This window comes from Zootoca vivipara, chromosome 2 (assembly GCF_963506605.1).
Source record: "Zootoca vivipara chromosome 2, rZooViv1.1, whole genome shotgun sequence".
NCBI lineage: Eukaryota > Metazoa > Chordata > Lepidosauria > Squamata > Lacertidae > Zootoca > Zootoca vivipara.
Genome location: NC_083277.1, coordinates 1,924,465 through 1,944,772, shown reverse-complemented (window position 1 = coordinate 1,944,772; position 20,308 = coordinate 1,924,465). Strand labels below are relative to the sequence as shown.

The following is a 20,308-nucleotide window of genomic DNA, read 5'->3' as shown; positions in this document are numbered from 1 at the left end:
CTGTTCTCCAGGAATTTTCAAAGATTATTGCCAGTGGTTCTGAAATCACCTCTGCCAGTTCTTTTAATACTCTTGGATGTAGTTCATCTGGCCCTGGAGACTTGAATACATCTAAACTAGCCAAGTATTCTTGTACTACCTCCTTACTTATTCTGGGCTGTGTTTCCCCTGCTGAATCATCTGCTCCATATTCTTCAGGTCGGGCGTTGTTTTCTTTCTTGGAGAAGACTGAGGCAAAGAAGGCATTGAGGAGTTCTGCCCTTTCTCTGTCCCCTGTTTGCATTTCACCATCTTCTCCTCTGAGTGACCCCACTGTTTCCTTGTTTTTCCTTTTGCTACGGACATACCCATAAAAGCCCTTTTTGTTGCTTTTAACCTCTCTGGCGAGCCTGAGTTCATTCTGTGCTTTAGCTTTTCTGACTTTGTCTCTACACGTGCTGGCTATATGTTTGAATTCCTCTCTGGAGATTTCCCCCCTTTTCCATTTTTTGTACATATCCCTTTTAAATCTTAACTCAGTCAAAAGTTCTTTAGATAGCCAGCCTGGCTTCTTTAGGCACCTTCCATGTTTCCGTCTCATTGGTATTGCCTGAAGTTGTGCTTTTAATATCTCCCTTTTAACAAACTCCCAACCATCATGAACTCCCTTCCCTTTTAGTATTACTGTCCATGGGATTTCACCCAGCGTTTCCCTAAGTTTTCTGAAGTCGGCTTTCTTAAAGTCTAGAATTTGGACCTTAGTATGCTTGGTTGCTCCTTTCCGCTGGATAATAAACTCCAGAAGAGCATGGTCACTCCCACCTAATGATCCTGCCACTTCTACCCCACTAACCAAGTCATCACTATTGGTTAGGACCAGATCTAAAATGGCTGATCCTCTTGTTGCTTCTCCCACTTTCTGGACAATGAAGTTGTCTGCAAGGCCAGTGAGGAATCTGTTCGACCTTATGCTCTTGGCTGAGTTTGACATCCAACAAATATCAGGATAGTTGAAATCCCCCATTACTACTATCTCACTTCCTTTGGAATGCTTGGCCATCTGTTCCAGGAAGGCATCATCTGTGTCCTCAGTTTGGCTTGGGGATCTATAGTAAACTCCCACAATGAGGTCACTGTTGTTTTTCTCTCCCTTAATTTTGACCCAGATACTCTCAATTTGGCTTTGAAGTTTTAAATCCTGGATCTCTTCACAGGTATACATATCCCTAACATATAAAGCTACTCCTCCTCCTTTCCTGTTTGGTCTATTTCTCTTAAATAGATTGTATCCCTCTATTACTACATTCCAGTCATGAGACTCATCCCACCAGGTTTCAGTGATGCCTATTATGTCATATTTAGTTTGCTGTACCAAGAGCTCAAGTTCATCTTGTTTATTTCCCATGCTCTGTGCATTAGTATACAGACATTGAAGACCGTTGATCATTCCCCCATGTCTCTTATTTAAGGATATTTTCGTCCCACCACTAGGTCTGCATGCTGCTTGCTCCATTTGGTCCTTGACATTTGGATGATCATCTTCAGCATTTGATAGACTCCTACCTTCAGGACCACTGTCTCCCTCCCCCACATAAGTCAGTTTAAAGCCCTCCTGATGAGGTTTTTGAGTTTTGTGGCAAAAACATTCCTCCCAACTTTTGTGAGGTGCAGTCCATCACTTGCCAGAAGTCCATCTTCAAGAAACTGCAGACCGTGATCTAGGAATCCAAACCGTTCCTGTTTGCACCATTTGCGAAGCCAGTTGTTCACTTCCCCTATTTTTCCCTCTCTCCCTGGGCCATGTCGTTCAACTGGGAGGACAGAAGAGATGACAATTTGTGCATCTAATTGCTTCAACTTCCTGCCCAGAGCCTCATAATCATTTTTGATCTTCTGTAAGCTATGGCTTGCAGTGTCATTGGTTCCCACATGCACCAAAAGGAAGGGGTATTTGTCAGTGGGTTTTATGATTCCTTGCAGCCGTTCTGTTACATCTTTGATCTTGGCCCCAGGTAGACAGCACACCTCTCGAGACATCTTGTCAGGCCCACAGATCACTGCTTCTGTACCCCTCTGTAGGGAATCCCCAATCACCACTACACGCCTCTTCATAGGCTTGGTTGGGATTCTTCTATGTGCTGTCCCTTCCAAGATTACCTGCATATTTCCAGAGGACTGACTTGGTTGCTCGTCTTCATATTCCTCATCAACTGTGATAAGGGAGAGATCCTCAGGTGGAGTCTGTTCCTCGTCTTCCATGAGCACTTCAAAACGGTTGTGTAATTCTAAGCACTCAGAGCGATCCCTGGGCCTTCTACTTCTATGAGTCACATTCCTCCATACATCTGGCTGCTGTGTTGGGGAACTGACCTCCTCCTCAGGGAGATCCCCTGTCTCCTCCTTGGTGCAGACAGTGTGCTCTGCTGCATCCAAGAAAAGCTCCAGCTCTTTAATTCTCTGGAGCGTAGATACACGCCCCTGAAGCTGCTACACCTTCTCTTCCAGAAGGGCAACCTTGTTTTCTAGTAGGGCAACCAACTTGCAATTGTTGCAGGTGTAGCTACCCACATCCTTTGGCAAGAAAACAAACATTGCACAGGAATTGCAGGTGACAATGGTTGTTCCCTCCACCTCCATCTTGAAAACCTTGAGGTCAAGGGGGAAAGAGGAAGAGGCCTAGGTCCCCCCTAACAAACGTAAGAGACTTGCTGCCCTAGGTGAAAAAGATGGGTTAAACTGCGCGCGCCGCTAGGCGCGCGCCGCTGCACTCCAAGCTCTGACTAGCTCCGCCCACAGCTAATCACCTGAACTTCCTGACAGATGGCTGTCAAGCCTCTGCTTAAAGACCTCCAAAGAAGGAGACTCCACAACACTCCTTGGCAGCAAATTCCACTGTCAAACAGCTCCTACTGTCAAGAAGTTCCTCCTAATGTTTAGGTGGAATCTTCTTTCTTGTAGTTTGAATCCATTGCTTCGTGTCCGCTTCTCTGGAGCAGCAGAAAACAATCTTCCTCCTCTATATGACATCCTTTTATATATTTGAACATGGCTATCATATCGCCCCTTAACCTTCTCTTCTCCAGGCTAAACATACCCAGCTCCCTAAGCCGTTCCTCATTTTGGTTGCCCTGCTCTGGACACGTTCCAGCTTGTCAGTATCCTTCTTGAACTGAGGTGCCCAGAACTGGACACAGTATTCCAGGTGAAGTCTGACCAGAGCAGAATACAGTGGTACTATTACTTCCCTTGACCTAGACGCTATACTCCTATTGATGCAGCCCAGAATTGCATTGGCTTTTTTAGCTGCTGCATCACACTGTTGACTCATGTCAAGTTTGTGGTCTACCAAGACTCCTAGATCCTTTTCACATGTACTGCTCTCAAGCTAGGTGTCTCCATCCTGTATTTGTGCCCTTCTTCTTTCTGCCCAGGTGTAATACTTTACATTTCTCCCTGCTAAAATTCGTCTTGTTTGCTTTGGCCCAGTTGTCTAATCTGTTTATCTATTTATCATTTTTTTTAATTTTTTAAAATACTTTATTTCAAAATTCTTAAAATTTACATAGTAAAGAAACACACAAAAACAGAAACTGAGAAGAACAAAGAAAAAAAACCAAGTAATCTGTAAACAATATACATGAACCAGAACTCAAATTCAAACATAAACCAAACCAAACATACAAAAATCATAATAACCAAACATAATGACCAGAAATAACGTGTATATATATATATGTACATACATGCATATATATACTAACTCAAAAAGCTAACTGATTCCCAAATAACTCGCACATTAAATATCAAGCATGATGCGAAAAAAAACCGAAAGAAAAACACAAAAGATGATACACAAAACGGAAAGTCAGAAAAATGCCATGGAAGCAAAAATAAGGAACAAAAAAAACCCAAAAAACAAAAAAAACCCAAAGTACTTCCGATTGTCTGCGTACTGGTGTCTTGTATTGTAGTCTTTTCTTTACTTGTTTTACTCCAACTTTCACCCCCGGCCCCTTCTGGGTAAATTTACCTACTTTTACCTGAAATATGTTGTCTATTTGTACAGATTTTAATTTAAGCATATCACCAACTCCGATTTTAAACCCTCCTTTGTTAAATATTCCTCTAGTAGTTTCCATTCCCTTTGGATTTTTTGATTTGGGGTGTTTCTTATGTAGGCTGTCATCTTTGCTAAGTTCATATACTCTATTAATTTATTTTGCCAATCCCATAATGTCGGTGTCTCTTCCCCTTTCCATCTCTGTGCTATAAGAGTCCTTGCCGCTACCACCGCGTACAGTAAGATGTTCTTCCTGTCACTGGGTATACCCTCGGGTATCATTCTTAGTAAGAACAGCTCTGGGGTCTTTCCAAATGTGCACTTTAGCATCCTCTTTAACTTCTCATAAATCATATTCCAGAACCCTTGTATTTTTTTGCACTGCCACCAGCAGTGCATGTACGTTCCTACTTGCACATGGCACTTCCAGTACTTATTTGAGCCTTTTTTATAAATCTTTACTAATTTTCCTGGCGTTAAGTGCCACCTATATACCATCTTCAAGATATTTTCCTTTATCGCTGTGCAGGCTGTGAATCTTATACTTTCTGTCCATAATTTCTCCCACTGTGTACAATCAATAACTCTGCCAAAATCCTGTGCCCACTTTACCATAACAACTTTAACTGTCTCATCTTTTAGATTCCACTCCAACAGGAATTTATATAATGCTGCCAATTGTCTTCCCCCACTTTCAATTAACATCTCTTGTAATTTTGATTTTTTTTCTTGGAAGCCAATTCCCTTATGTTTCATAAACAGACTTTGTATTTGATTGTACTGCAGCCAGCTTGCACAGTGATTCTTAATTTCCTCATATGGTTTCAGGATATATTGGTTGTCTATCACTTTTATCAGGTCTTGATATGTTACCCATCTTTCTTTGTTTCCTCCCCCCCCCCCCCGGGCCGTCATCTCGAGGGGCGATGCCCACCACCCCAACCTCCTCTCTCTTTGCTATCTGTTAGGATTTTAAATGGGATTCTAGGTTTCTTTTTACCCCAAATATATCTACTTAAATCTCGTCTCCAATTATCAAAGATCTCATTTTTCCCAATGATCGGTAACATCTGAAACAAGAATAGAATTTTTGGCAATATCATCATTTTTATAGTCGATATTCTATTTATCATTTATACCCTGCTCATCTGGCTGGGTTTCCCCGGCCACTTTGGGCGGCTTCCAACAGAATATTAAAAACACAGTAAAACATCAACATTAAAAACTTCCCTAAACTGGGTTGCCTTCATAAATATATATCAATATTTGTTTTCCAATTATTGTTTTCCTATGTCTTTAGCAGTTGCCTTCCAAAAACATCTGGAAACCCAGGTTTGGGAAACCCGGATGTGCACAGTGGTCTGCTTGCAGGAAGACTCCCCAGAAGCATGACTGAAAGAATTAGTTCAAAATAACAACAACAACAACAAATTTATTTATACCCCCACCCATCTGGCTGGGTTTCCCCAGCCATTCTGGGTGGCTTCCAACAGAATATTTAAAAATACATTAAAACATCAATGATTAAAAACTTTCTTAAACAGAGCTGCCTTCAGATGTCTTCTAAACATCAGATAGTGGTTTATTTCTTTGATATATGGTGGGAGGGCATTCCACGGAGCAGGCGCCACTACCAAGAAGGTCCACTTCCTGGTTCCCTGTAACTTGGCTTCTCGTAGTGAGGGAACTGCCAGAAGGCAAGGGCGTACCCACCGCGGGGCAGGGGGGGGCCGCTGCCCTACTCTAGAGGCAGGGCCGGTCGGGCAGCTGCGGGCAAGAGTGGCGCTGCCAGCGGGGCTGGTGGGCAGAGGCGGAGTACAGCCCAGCGGAGCGCGAGTTTGGCGCCCGCAGCAGTCTCTTGCGCCCGAGCCGTGCGGCGCCTGAGGCGCCCGCCGGAGTCCACCCGAGCCGCGCTGTGTGAGAGGGGGCAAGGGCTGACGCTCCCGACGTTCGGGAGACCTTTGTGCACGCGCAAAGCGGGGCGCATGCGCACAGCGCGGCTGTGGACTCCGGCGGCTGCCGTGCAGGGCGCATGCGCACAGCGCGGCTGTGATCAAAGGTCTCCCGAACGTCGGGAGTCGTTCGGCGCCTGCCAGACCGCTGCAGCAACGGAGCCTCGGATAGCTTCGCGGAGGCTGGGGCTTCGCTCCAGACCTCCGCGGAGGCCCCGATCCAAGCCTGCTTCCCTTCTCTCCCCCCCCCCCGCCCACCCCCGGACTTCCCTCTTCTCCTCTAGGCGGCCGCTGGTTTTCTCCCCTTCGCCGCCGTCGCTTCAGGTTCAGGTCCAGGTTCAGGTCCGCCTCCCCCCCCCTAATTTGAAAATCCTTCTTCCCATCTATCCTCTCCCCTGATTCCACAAGTTAAACATGGGGATTACCAGTATTTCTTAGGAAATAATATCATCTGTTGAACATCATGTGTGATCATTCCTTTCTACAAAAAAAGTTTGAGAATCCTTTTTAAGATTATGCTGTAAGTAGCCTATGTTAGGCAATCCTCTACATGTCTACTCAGAAGTAAGTCTGCCAAATTCAGTGGGCTGTAAATTGCTGTAGGTAAATTGCTGTAGAATTGGAATATTACCATAGATAGTAATGTGTTCTGTTTCTTTTTTATGCTACCAATCTGTTTTCTCCTTCATAATTTATATTTCCAGCTGTAATCTTAGTAAAATTTAATTTGGAAACTGGGGGTTGATTATATATATTTAACAACTCAGGGCTCATCCTATGGGCCAGACTACACTGTCATACTACATGCTTTGGTAGGAGTTGGGGTGAGGAAGTGGAAAACAGGCTGAAAACTTGCTCTATAGTGATTGAGTTAGCTAGTAGTAGCTCCCTATTCAAAATTAACCTACAGTTCTTTAAGTTTTTCTTGCTCAAGTGGTAGGGTGAATTGAGTGGTGGCATATATATGTTATATATATGCATGTGCGTGTGCACACATTCCCTTAGGCTTTTTAAAGACTTTTTATGTATAATCCATTTTTAATGTGTACCTTCAAAAAGTGATAGTGACCCAGAACCAACAATTTATTTCGATCTCATTCAAACATAAGTTGGAACTTAACTTTTGAGCAAGCACGTAAAGAGAGTATATTCTGGATACTGAAAAGGTTTTTTTTAATGTATTTAAATGTTTTCTACTCATCTTAAACATTTGAGATTTGAATTACAGTAAAAAAGGCAAAAATAAAATAATAGGACAACTTAAGAAATACTCAAGACCATCAAAGGAAAATATCAACCAAAGGGATAACACATTCTTAGTTGATGTAGAATCATAGAGTTGGAAGAGACCACAAGGGCCATCCAGTCCAACCCCCTGCCAAGCAGGAAACACCATCAAAGCATTCTTGACATATGGCTGTCAAGCCTCCGCTTAAAAACATCCAAAGAAGGAGACTCCACCACACTCCTTGGCAGCAAATTCCACTGCCGAACAGCTCTTACTGTCAGGAAGTTCTTCCTAATGTTTAGGTGGAATCTTCTTTCTTGTAGTTTTAATCCATTGCTCAAATGTCCGCTTCTCTGGAGCAACAGAAAACAACCTTTCACCCTCCTCTATATGATATCCTTTTATATATTTGAACATGGCTATCATATCACCCCTTAACCTTCTCTTCTCCAGGCTAAACATACCCAGCTCCCTAAGCCGTTCCTCATAAGGCATTGTTTTCAAGAATTTGACCATTTTGGTTGCCCTCTTCTGGACACGTTCCAGCTTGTCAGTATCCTTCTTGAACTGTGGTGCCCAAAACTGGACACAGTACTCCAGGTGAGGTCTGACCAGAGCAGAATACAGTGGTACTATTACTTCCCTTGATCTAGATGCTATACTCCTATTGATACAGCCCAGAATTGCATTGGCTTTATTAGCTGCTGCATCACACTGTTGACTCATGTCAAGTTTGTGGTCTACCAGGACTCCTAGATCCTTTTCACATGTACTACTCTGAAGCCAGGTGTCCCCCATCCTGTATTTGTGCCTTTCATTTTTTCTTGCCCAAGTGTAGTACTTTACATTTCTCCTTGTTAAAATTCATCTTGTTTGCTTTGGCCCAGTTGTCTAATCTGTTAAGGTCATTTTGAAGTGTGATCCTGTCCTCTGGGGTATAATACGCAAGTGTGGTGTCAGTTCCCTAAGGTCAACAACTCTGGGGACCCCTTCCTAAAATATGTGATCAGTTTGCTGTAGTTTTTACTGTTTATTTTGATTTCACCTGGGCTCTGTAGCCCCGCCCACATTCCCACTTTGTGGCCCCTCCCGTACCTTGGCCCCGCCCCTTGCCCCCCCCCCTAGTTTTGATCCTGGGTACGCCCCTGCCAGAAGGCCCTCAGTGCTGGACCTCAGTGTCCGGGCAAAACAATGGGGGTGGAGACGCTCCTTCAGGTATACTGGACCGAGGCCGTTTAGGGCTTTAAAGGTCAGCACCAACACTTTGAATTGTGCTTGGAAACGTACTGGGAGCCAATGTAGGTCTTTCAAGACCGGTGTTATGTGGTCTCGGCGGCCGCTCCCAGTCACCTGTCTAGCTGTCGCATTCTGGATTAGTTGTAGTTTCCGGGTCACCTTCAAAGGTAGACCCACGTAGAGCGCATTGCAGTAGTTCAAGCGGGAGATAACTACAGCATGTACCACTCTGGCGAGACAGTCTGCGGACAGGTAGGGTCTCAGCCTGCATACCAGATGCAGCTGGTAGACATTGCCCTGGACACAGAATTGACCTGTGCCTTCATGGACAGCTGTGAGCCCAAAATGACTCCCAGGCTGTGCACCTGGTCCTTCAGGGGCACCGTTACCCCATTCAGGACCAGGGAGTCCTCCACACCTGCCCGCCTCCTGTCACCCCCAAAACAGTACATCTGTCTTGTTAGGGTTCGACCTCAATCCGTTAGCTGCCATACATCCTGAAATCGCCTCCACTTCCACTTTACCACTTTCATTGGTTCCGATTTGAAGAGAGGTAGAGTAGGGCAGGGGTTCCCAACAAAATTTTCTCGAGGACCCCTCATCGAGCCGCTATTGTGACAAGGACTCCCATTAATTCCTAATCCTAAAATTAAAAAGTGAGAGCCAAATTAAGACTTTTTATATTTTATATTTATACGTTTTTTACAGTTACAACAGAGTACTCCATCCAGGTTTCAAGCATTGCAGTGGGTTGGACTAGATGACCCTTGGGTACCTTCCAACTTTACAATTCTGAGATTTAATAAAAGGTCCTTACAACATAATGCTATTTAGTCCCATATTATGCAATTATAAATAAATGAGTCCCCCCACCCTGAGAATAATGCACTCAGGTAAACTGGTTTGTGCAGATCTTTTTGGGTAAGATACTTTGGTCATAATAACAGGCTACATCCAACTAAATCCTACTTAGGGCAGATCCTTCTAAATTAATGTTTGGATTTTTAATTCATTTCAGTGAGTCTACTCTGAGTAGGACTAGCATCCAAGGCAACTGTGTTTGTGTGTTGTTGTTTTGTGTGTGAGGGAGGGAGAGATATGTAAAGTTACATAGTAGGAGGAGGGCAAATGAAGGCTGACAGCAAATGTAAAGAGGTGATCTCCAACAGGGTCCCATCCAACTCTACAATACTGGTATAATTATAGGACAGTGATCTACCCAGTTGGAAGTGATTGCCCAGAGTTGTTGAGCCTTTTGGGGGGAGGATTGGCCAGTTTTTGAACATTTTTTTTAAGGGTGGAGTGCCAGCAGCTGACCTATTTATGGCAGGAATCAGAAAGAGTTTTTAAGCTTCTCTTAGGGGGAAAGAGCACAAAGTTGTTGGGTGGGGGGAAAATTGATTAAAAATGCTCACCCAACAGTATGCAGCCCTCCCCACACAGCCGCAGACGCAGGGAATTGAGGCTTTCACAGCTGCGGAAATGGGACAAAGCACAGGGGCAGATCGAAATCAGGAGCAAACAGGGGGTCACTTTTTTTTAACCCTGTAGGTTCCAGGGTTTGGGTCCCGAGTTGAGGGAGCTGTTGCTTCTCTACTTCCCTCCCCCCTCCTGGAGGCGTCATGTGTTTGTGTATCTGAGGATTCAGGAGGTGAAAGTGCCCCTGCTGCTGGCCGGATTAAAAGCAAGCAGGAATCATCCTGAGAGCGTCTAAGAAGGGACAGGAGGCGAGTGGGGGGGGGGGAGAGAGCAGCTCACATGCTTTGTAACATCTCGGAGGAGAGAGAGAGGCAGGGAAAGGAAGCTTCACAACTACAAGCCCGGCGAAGCTTCTCTTGCTTGTGTCCTCTGTCCTCAATCTCGTTGTCCCACCCTGTCCCACCCTGAGAGTTGCCATTTTGGGATCAAGAGGGAACAGAAGCATGTAAAAGTAAAAGAAAGCAGCTTTGGGAGGAGAAACCTTTTTTTTTAAAAAAAAAAGGTTTGTGTTTGTTTTCTTTAAAGAAAGCCGGACCCGGGGGGGGGGGGCAACAGAAGCAGCTCCATTCAGAGAGAAAAGGCAGGAAATGTTACGGAACAAAATATCCTCTTCCCCGACTCCCTCACCTCTCGCTTGCTTTTGCATAGCTGAGTGCCTGGGAGGCATGTCTCATCCCCCCCCCCTTCCTCGTGGTGCTTTTTTGTCCCTCTTCTCTCCCACCCACTCCCCGCTAGACACCTTTTTCTTCTTGCAAAGTTGAAGAGTTTTCACAAACACCGATCGGATCGGATAGTCTCCGTGCAAACGGACACACACACACACACACACACACACACAAAACCACCCGGTTCTCCACGAGGGCGCTCCGTTCTCTGTTCGCCCACGAAAACTTTCCTCCACCACCACCGCCCCCTTGTCCTGCCTGCGGTTTGCCTTTGAGAAAACAGACGGCGGTTTTGCAAAAGAAAAAACTAACCCCCCCGAGCCCCCTTACAAGTGCTTCCAGTCTTCAGACGCCCCATACGCTTTTGCAAAAGAAAAAAGAGAACTCCAAAGTTTTGCCGAGCAATATGCACCCCGAGCAACTTCCCAGAATTACTGTACTTTTCCTGGTCGGTTTCATTTTCTTCCTTGTAGCGTCTCCCACCCGGTCCCTTTCAAGCTCCTGGCTCTGCTCCTGGAGGTGTTTCAATCCACGCCTTGGCGAGAAGGGAGCATTTAGGCCCAAGCGGCTGAGGACTCCCCGCGCCCCCAGTGGCAGCTTCGGGCACTGCAGGGCTCTTTCCGAGCTCTGTTCAGCTCTCGGCTCTTTCCTGGAGTCCCGGACGGCTGCAGCTCAGCCCGGACTCCCAACCAGGCGCCCTCCCTAGAGCCGGCCCTGCATCTTGCGGACCCCTGGGGGTCCGCGGACCACCTGTTGGGAACCACTGGAGTAGGGTATAACAGTGCCGCCAGCTGCCAGCTCCTCTGGACGGTCCATGAGGTTGTCGTGGTCAATGCTATCAAAGGCCGCTGAGAGATCCAGAACTAGGAAACAGCTCTCACCTTTGTCCCTATGCCACTGGAGATTATCGACCAGCGCGCCCATGGCAGTTTCAGTCCGATGATGAGGCCTGAATCCCGATCGGAAGGGATCCAAATGGTCCGCATCCTCCAGGCATGCTTGGAGTTGTTCCGCTCAATCACCTTGCCAAGTATGGAAGAATCGAGCACCATCTTCCCCTAAACCCAAAGGAAGCAGTAGCCCTGGGGCTGTCACGAAAATAGGTTCACAGAGCCTATTAGGTGCAAAGGACGCTTCCTGTCTATGCCTTAAGTCCAGTTCCAAAGGTGGAGAGAGGATTTCCATCCTCAATGCCCAGAGGTGGCTGCTGCCTTTGGGCAGCTTCTGCATTTGGAGGAAGTTGTTTTGGCATGAAATCCATTGGAACAGTCCAATGCAACATCCCTTGTTTCCCTAGGGTGGGCACAGGCAGGGGGAGGTTACTCCAGTCAGTGGAACTTCCACTGGTCTGGAGCATCCTCCCCCTGAGAGATGGGCATGGCCCTGGCTGACGCCATAAAAGAGCCCAATCGCGCAGCCATTTTCTCTCTCTTGCTTCCATACTGCTCTCCTGCAGCCATGTTGTTATCTTAATGTAGTTTTGCTGTCTGCTGGCTCTCAGCCAGCAGCACATGAACTCAGTCTCCATGTGAGGTGAACTCACAGATTGTTATGTAACTACTAAGTAAAGCCACCCTGTTCAGGCATACGCAGGTCAGAACAACACAGGCATTTATCCTCCCCCCGGGCGCAAAAGTCCCTCCTCTGTCCTCCAGTTGGATGGAGGGCAGCGCAGCGGCGCAGCGGTTACAACCTGTCAGACCGCCTGATTATACTCATTTCCCATGACCCCGAAGTCCAACCCTTATTTGTCCTTATTTGGTCAAAGCCCGCCCCCAGCATTAACCTATTGACATAAGCAGCACACCGAAAGTTGTCCTATTTTTGTGTGTGGATTCCAATTGCAAGCATAAGCGAGTTTCATATCTTATAAAACTAAAAGGGAAAACTACATTTAGACTACCACTTTGTTCCATTCAAGGGTGCAAGCAGGCTTCGTATCTGGGTCCCAGCTACAAGCTATATGATGCCACCAGAGATAATGTTTATTTCAACACTTCACCCTTGACGTAGACAAAAATGAGGAAGTGTGGTAAACACATTTAATTTATACAATAGGAACTATATACAAGGGTTTCAAGACTACCGTCTGCATGTAAGAAGATGCTTTCAGACACCTGTGACTTCATCGTTCCTTTACTGCAATTATAACAATGGGAGTTATGCGACTCTACTTCCAAAGCAACACAAGAAGTCTCACACTCCACTTTCACAGTTCTCTCTTCCCTACTTCAAACATGAGCATTTCCAATCTCTCCACCAAAGGCCAAAAATCATGTGACTCTGTTTCTGTCTTTTCTTCAATTGCCATGCTAATAATTGGTAGATTCGAAATTCCTTTGATTCATCATTTTAATCTTCCATTCAATTTCCAAATTTGTTATTTGAATAAATGGTGCTTGCAACAACTTGATTTCTTTTTGAATCTGTTTATCCTTGGGTTTACATCTCAATTTATTTTCCTTATCCTTCAATTGTATCAATATTTTTTCTTTTCTCCCATTTTGTTGTTTCTTCTTAATCATATTCTGTTGAATCAGGAATCCTCGCATCACCGCCTTGCTGGCATCCCATATCGTCCTTAACTCAGTCTCTGTATTCAAATTTAACTCAAAATAATATTCCAGAGTCTTTTGTCCTTTTTGGACAATTTCTTCTTGTCTCATCAATGCATCATTCATTTTCCATCTAAAAGAACCCTGCAAAGATAGTTTTGGTTCCATTGCCACAGCGTTGTGATCTGAGCAAGTCCTGGGGAAATTTCTGCTTATTTGTGGTATGATAAGATTAAGGTCCATAAAGTTTTTAAATGTCATATTATAAGAAAATCATTGTTCAATGTATGGGATAGATATAAAGATTTGTTAGAAAGAAAAACACCCAGGTGGATTTTGCCTTTAGAGGCTAAAGTAAATAAAAAATTGAATATGGAAACAGTGGCCGACATACAAGGAATTGTTGATGGAAGAGAAAGACCATTTTAAGTTAAAAACATATGAACAGTTGAAGATATATCTGAATGATTGGTTACAGTATTATCAAATACTGGATAAAGTATTTGCTGGATAAAAAAGTTGGTTTTCAAATTGTAAAGTCAAAATTGGAAACAGAATTATTAGAACCAAAAATTAAGAATCTTTCAAGGATGTATAATTTGTTGTTGGAGTGGCATACTAAAGATGAACAGACAAAATTGGTTATGATTGAGTGGGCAAAAGATGTAGGACATAATATAATGATAGGAGGGAAAGGTTGTGGAAGGAGAATATGAAGTTTACTGCTTGTAATGTATTAAAAGAGAATATGATGAAGATGATGTATAGATGGTATCTTACACCAGGAAAGTTGGCTAAGATTTACCACAAACAGGATAACAAATGTTGGAAATTTAAGAATGTAGAAGGAACCTTTCACCGTATGTGGTGGACATGCCCCAAGTAAAGAGCTTCTGGGATAAGATTTATAATGAGTTGAAGAAAGTGTTTAAAAACACGTTTGTTAAGAAACCAGAAGCATTTTTACTTGGAATAATAAAAGAGGAATTACCTAAGAAAGATATTGCGTTTTTTCTGTATGCCACAACAGCAGCTAGAATGGTATTAGCAAGGAATTGGAAAACTGAAGATATACCGACGGTGGACGACTGGCAGATGAAGCTGATAGAATACATGGAACTGTCTGAATTGACGGGGAGACTCCGGGACCAGGGGGAAGAATCAGTGGAAGAAAATTGGAAGAAATTTAAAGTTTATTTAGAGAAAAATTATAAGATTAGCAATATTTAGCAAAGAATTTGGTAAAAGGAGGTTTCAGAAGTTAGATCAATGTATTATGTGGTAAGATTTAGTTATGTGATATGATGTTTATGTGCTTTTAAGATTAGAATTATATTAAGAGATTTTGGATATTATGTATTGAGAAGGGATTAAGAGTATTATTTAGATTAGATAATTATGAAAAAGATTGGAATCAAGATTTAGAAAGTGCTAAGTAAGTGATATATAGAAACATAGACGGGAGGAAAAGGAGGAAGTTGATAAAGATACGGAATATGAGATTGATTGAAAATATAGTTGTTGTTTTTGGTGTGTATTGTCATTTATTATTTGATTTGTATATTGTATGATTTGTTTTTTCATGTTTGGTTATTGTATATATATATATAAAATCATGTGACTCTCAGCCCATCATTACTCTGCACCAGCTCTCCAGATGCACACACCCCTCCCTAACATTGCATCTTGCATTCTACTATTTTAAGACATTACCTGCATTACTTTCCGCACACCTTACATTTAAAGGGTTTCTGACCTGTAAAAGTTCATTGATGGTTTGTAAGGTTTCCATTTTACTGAAGCTCCTTCGACACTCCATATTTAAATGGCTTCACCCATGTGAGTTCGTTGATGTTTTCTAAGTGTCCTACTTTCGGTGTAGCTTTTTCCACACTCCAAGCATTTAAATGGTTTCTCCCCTGTGTGAGTGCGTTGATGTTTTCTAAGTTCTCCACTTTGACTGAAGCTCTTTCCACACTCTGTACATTTAAAGGGTTTCTCCCCTGTGTGAGTGTGTTGATGTTTTCTAAGTTCTCCACTTTGACTGAAGCTCTTTCCACACTCCATACATTTAAAGGGTTTCTCCCCTGTGTGAGTTCGTTGATGTATTCTAAGTGTCCCACTGGCACTGAAGCTTTTTCCACACTCCATACATTTAAAGGGTTTCTCCCCTGTGTGAGTTCGGTGGTGTATTCGAAGTTTCCCACTGGCACTGAAGCTTTTTCCACACTCCATACATTTAAATGGTTTTTCCCCTGTGTGAGTTCGGTGGTGTATTCTAAGTTTTCCACTGGCACTGAAGCTTTTTCCACACTCCATACATTTAAATGGTTTCTCCCCTGTGTGAGTTCGTTGATGTATTCTAAGGTTTTCACTGGCAATGAAGCTCTTTCCACACTCCATACATTTAAAGGGTTTCTCCCCTGTGTGATTTCGCTGATGTTTTCTAAGTGTCCTGCTGTGACTGAAGCTTTTTCCACACTCCATACATTTAAAGGGTTTCTCCCCTGTGTGAGTTCGTTGATGTCTTCTATGATGTCCACTTTGACTGAAGCTCTTTCCACATTCCATACATTTAAAAGGTTTCTCCCCTGTGTGAGTTCGTTGATGATTTCTAAGTGTTCCACTGTCACTGAAGCTTTTTCCACACTCCATACATTTAAAGGGTTTCTCCCCTGTGTGAGTTCGTTTATGTATTCGAAGAATTCTACTGTCACTGAAGCTTTTTCCACACTCCATACATTTAAATGGTTTCTCCCCTGTGTGAGTTCGTTCATGTACTCGAAGAGTTCCACTTCGACTGAAGCTACTACCACACTCCATACATTTAAAGGGTTTCTCCCCTGTGTGAATTCGTTGATGTATTCTAAGTGTCCCACTGTCACTGAAGCTCTTTCCACACTCAATACATTTAAATGGTTTTTCCCCTGTGTGAGTTCGTTGATGTACTCGAAGTTGTCCACTTTGACCGAAGCTCTGTCCACACTCCATACATTTAAATGGTTTCTCCCCTGTGTGAGTTCGGTGGTGTACTCGAAGTTGTCCACTGTCACTGAAGCTTTTTCCACACTCCATACATTTAAAGGGTTTCTCCCCTGTGTGAGTTCGTTGATGTATTCTAAGTGTCCCACTGGCACTGAAGCTTTTTCCACACTCCATACATTTAAAGGGTTTCTCCCCTGTGTGAGTTCGCTGATGATTTCTAAGGTCTCCACTTTGACTGAAGCTCTTTCCACACTCTATACATTTAAATGGTTTCTTCGTTATTCCTTTTGAAATTACAGGTGGCCCCCCAGGATTCTTCCCTGTCTTCTCCATTGTCTGCTTCAGAGTGCAGGGAAAGAATATCCTGTTGGTGTTTCATGGGAGAGAACAAAGGAATATGACACACATCAAGTTCAATTCGTACTCTTCCCAATTACTATTTATCATTATTATGTGCCACCTGATCTCGTGCCCGTTTTCTGACACACGACTATCCTAGTGTAAATTCTCTGCCCAGGCCTCTCTCTTACGTTCCTTTCTCCATTTGCCTTGCTGGCCAGAGACTCCTGGATGTACGTCTCTATTTCAATGAGGAATATGTGTCACACTGAAAAAACTCAATATTAAACATCAATGTATAACTGTACTTAATTGAAACTTCAGCCTTGGATATGTAGCACTGATTCATTCATGGGATGAGGCTGTTAGTTTTATTGCTGGAGACACAAATTTATTCCTGATCTATCAAATACATTAATAGTATTATGTCATGGGGTGTTGGGGCCGGGTTAGTACCTCTCGTCGGGGACATACAGGGCTCTTTCTGGGGTAATTTGTCCACCATTAATCCCCAACCTGTACTCAACTCTCACCTGTGGGTCCTGGAAGCCGTAAGCATGCAACAGGAGACACAACCCAGGAAACAGCTGTGACAATCCAGCTAAGCCAGGTGAGGATAGTTGATGGGTCTCAATCCCTTGGTGAGTCAGGAACTTTCACTGCATGCGATGACAGGCTCTGGCAGCTTGAGCAGATGAGACTAACAGTCAAGCAGGTGGTTTCTGCAAGTGCTGTAAAGGGAAGTGAGGGGCTCATCAACCTGGGAAGGGAGCCCAACCAGTAGAAGGATCATGAAAACTCTGATCCTAAACCTCTGCTGCCTTGTGGGATATCTTGGAGGGGGGGCAAAGAATTCCTGGGCAGGAGGGCGATTCCTCCTCCAGCACCCAAGGATGGAGACATGTCTCCAAAAGGAAGAGTCTCTCTCTCTCCCCCTCCCTCTCTCCCCAGCTGGGCTTCTATCCCTCAGGGATGCTTGCATTCCTCCCTCAGGCCCCCAGTTTCCTCTGCCCACCTCCCTCTGTCCCACAGTCTCCCCTGCGCCTAGAAACCCCCATGCCACCGTTCACCCCTCGCCCTCTGCGCCGAGCTGAATCTCTCCCGGGCGCACCACCCTCTCCAGGGCGCACCACCCTCTCCATCCGGAGGGGCCTCCCAAGATGAGCATGGAGGTCTCTATCCAGGCCTACGGTATTTCACTTCCTTTAACCCTTTCGTGGACTCTGTCTCTCCATCAAGGCACAGGAGCGCCTTGAGGGATTCCGGTGGGGGACGCCAGAAAGCGGGGCGCATTATGTTTCTGTCCTAGGTTCAAATTCAGCCCTGCTTGGGGATAAGGGTCCTCGTCGGGACCTCCTGCAAAGGCGCCCCAGGGGTGCAGGGCAGCTGAGCATCGCTTGCCCTCAAGCAGTAGGACAGCTGCAAAGGAGATCGTGCAATGCAATCCCTGTAGGTGCTGGGTCCTCACTTTGCAGCTGGGTTGCATGGGTTGGAGCCCCTGCCGATGGGATCCAGGAAAGGATCTTGTATTGCGGGTGGGGGTCTCTCTGTCCTTTTCTTCCCACCCTCTCTAATCTCCCTCTTCCCACTGCATCTTCGCCTCTTTGTCCTCTCTGCTGATCCGCCTCCTTTGCTCACGAATCCGGTTTTATTCCCAGAAATAAGACTGTGGGGGGCGTGCTATTCCACCGACACCCCTTCTCACCTTTGTAAAACCTCCCACTTCTCAGGGGTCTTTCCTTAGGGCCACCAGGAATTTTCTGACACTTCACGGTTCTTTTTGAACGCAGGAACCCATAGAGCTATGCTAACAGAGCACCCCCTGTGTGTTAGGATGGGGACCGGCAGTGAAGGCACAGCCTTTTGTGTCCTGGGGGGGGGGGCTACGGCCTGAAATTGCCCCCGTCCCCAAGTTGGTGGGGATGGGAGCGGGTGACTGCAGATGGGAGGTCTGCAAAGTTGTGCAAGCTTCATCCACCTGGGTTGGGGGGGGGGCATCTCCTTCCGTGCTGGGGACTGAATCGAGGACCTCCTTCTGCATGCAAAACAACTGCTCCACCACAAAGCTATGCCCCCCAACAGCAAAGCCCAATTTCAAACACCAGCCCCCCTTAAAAAACTACCCAGATTCCCCCGCCATGGTAAAAGGAGTGTTATAAAAATGGACCTTCCAAACCAGTAGGAACAACAAAAATGAAGCGAGGAAATTAAATCTGCCACCTTCGTTCTCTGAAGGACTTTGGGGGGGGGCCTTCATTCCTTGCTGCTGCCGGGACCTTTTCACGAAAGAAATTGGATTATAGAGCTTGTTTGGAAGGAAGATCTTTGCTTTCTGGGAGTGGAGAGGAATCCCCCGGGAGGAAAATTAACCACGAACCCCAAAATTTGGGATTCCCCCCAAACCAATGCCAAACCTTTGCAGTTGTTTTGCTACTCAGAGCTAGGGTCGCAGCTATCATCCCAAAATCCAGTTGCAGGAAGCACATCAAGAAATACCTCGAGAGTCAGGGGTTCCAAGGTAATACCGGAGTTTTGCAAACTTTTTACAGCGAAGCCCCCTCCCCCCTGCCCCTTGTCGTCACACCTCGTGGTCCCTTCCGACTCTACGATTCCACCGCGTTTGAGAGAAAGCTCGCCCTCTCGTGGCCGGCGGAGGAATGACGCGAGGTTGGTTGTCGGGAGCGCGCCCCCCCCCCCGCCCCGCCTAACTACAAGGCCGCAGCGCGGCCTATTCCCGGGGCGCTCGCAGCCCTCTCGGGCCTGGCGGGGCGCCCACGGCGAGCAGCGGCTGTGGAGGGGCCTTGCGCCCCCTCCCCAAGCCGCTGCCAATAACAAGGCCTACGGTGCAAGAGCGCCCACCGCCCTCTCATGCCCCCGCAACCGCCACTGAAAGAAACAACGGCCGCCGCCATGAAAAGCAAGCCATTCCCCCCGCCCCGGTCCCTCTAGAAAATTACATAAAGGCCGTTACTTACCTGAATCCGGCCTCCTGAGTACGCTCCTGGACGTTCCTGATCCTGGAAGGAAGGAAGACCAAGTGAGGCCTGGCTGACTCCACCCCCGGCCTTGACTCCACCCCCGGCCGGCCATCCATTGACCTACCTGGCCGGGGGCGGGGCAAAGCCCAACCGAAGCCAGTGGGTGGCACACGCCCAGGTAAGTCCCGCCCAGGTGCCGCAAACCCCGCCCACCTGTGTGGAAAGGGGAGGGGCGGTAATTGTCAGGAGCTGCCCGTCCTTCGAGTGTTGCCTTGTCGCCTACAGGTCTGCGGAAGGAAGGTGTGTTTGTGTGAGCATTTCTGCAGGATGGTGCCCATCTAGCTGCCCACACAGGGCATTTTCTAGGGTTGCCGGACTCAGTAGACAACAGGACTTCCGTGCCTTGAATTGCCCTGCTCTCTTTTGAGTCTGGAAACCTTAAAACAAGAAATTAGACAAAGGGTCTGCTGGTTTCTCTCTTTAAGGTTTCCAGACTCAAAAGAGAGCAGAGCAATTCAAGGCACGGAAGTCTTGTCCTCTATTGAGTCTGGCAACCCTAGGCATTTCTCATTTCCTAGTCTGGGCCTAGATGGGTGAAAGCTTTAACTCTGTGATTTGGTAGATTCCTTCGTAATAATGGGGTGGGTTTCCCCCCCCCTCTTTTCAGGGCCTCATCCTCTCCAGAGACTTGGAATCTCCAAACCCAGGGCCCTCCCCCTTCCTCTCTCACTGCCCCCCCACTGCTTACCCCCCCTGTCCCTTTAAAGCCAGGGAGATGAATTATTATTAATAGTGCAAGTTTCACCCGAGGTCTCTGTCCTCATCCTCCCCTGAGTGGTGGATCTATGGCTG

The 20,308-nt window shown here is 45.8% G+C and overlaps 1 protein-coding gene across 2 annotated transcripts; it reads right to left on the bottom strand.

The window, feature by feature from the left end:
• Window positions 1-8,355: 8,355 nt before the first annotated feature.
• LOC118078626 (oocyte zinc finger protein XlCOF6) lies at window positions 8,356-19,576 on the bottom strand. Of its 2 annotated transcripts, none has more exons than XM_060268674.1 (2): window positions 19,454-19,576; window positions 8,356-16,503 (listed from the first exon to the last, which is right to left on the bottom strand). In XM_060268674.1, exons 1-2 carry the CDS (start codon window positions 19,570-19,572, stop codon window positions 14,976-14,978), a joined length of 1,647 nt encoding a protein of 548 aa, XP_060124657.1. In that variant the 5' UTR covers window positions 19,573-19,576; the 3' UTR covers window positions 8,356-14,975. The 2 variants fall into 2 exon arrangements, with proteins under 2 accessions (XP_060124657.1, XP_060124661.1); XM_060268678.1 differs by lacking the exon at window positions 19,454-19,576 and adding an exon at window positions 17,012-17,148.
• Between the last annotated feature and the right edge of the window lie 732 nt (window positions 19,577-20,308).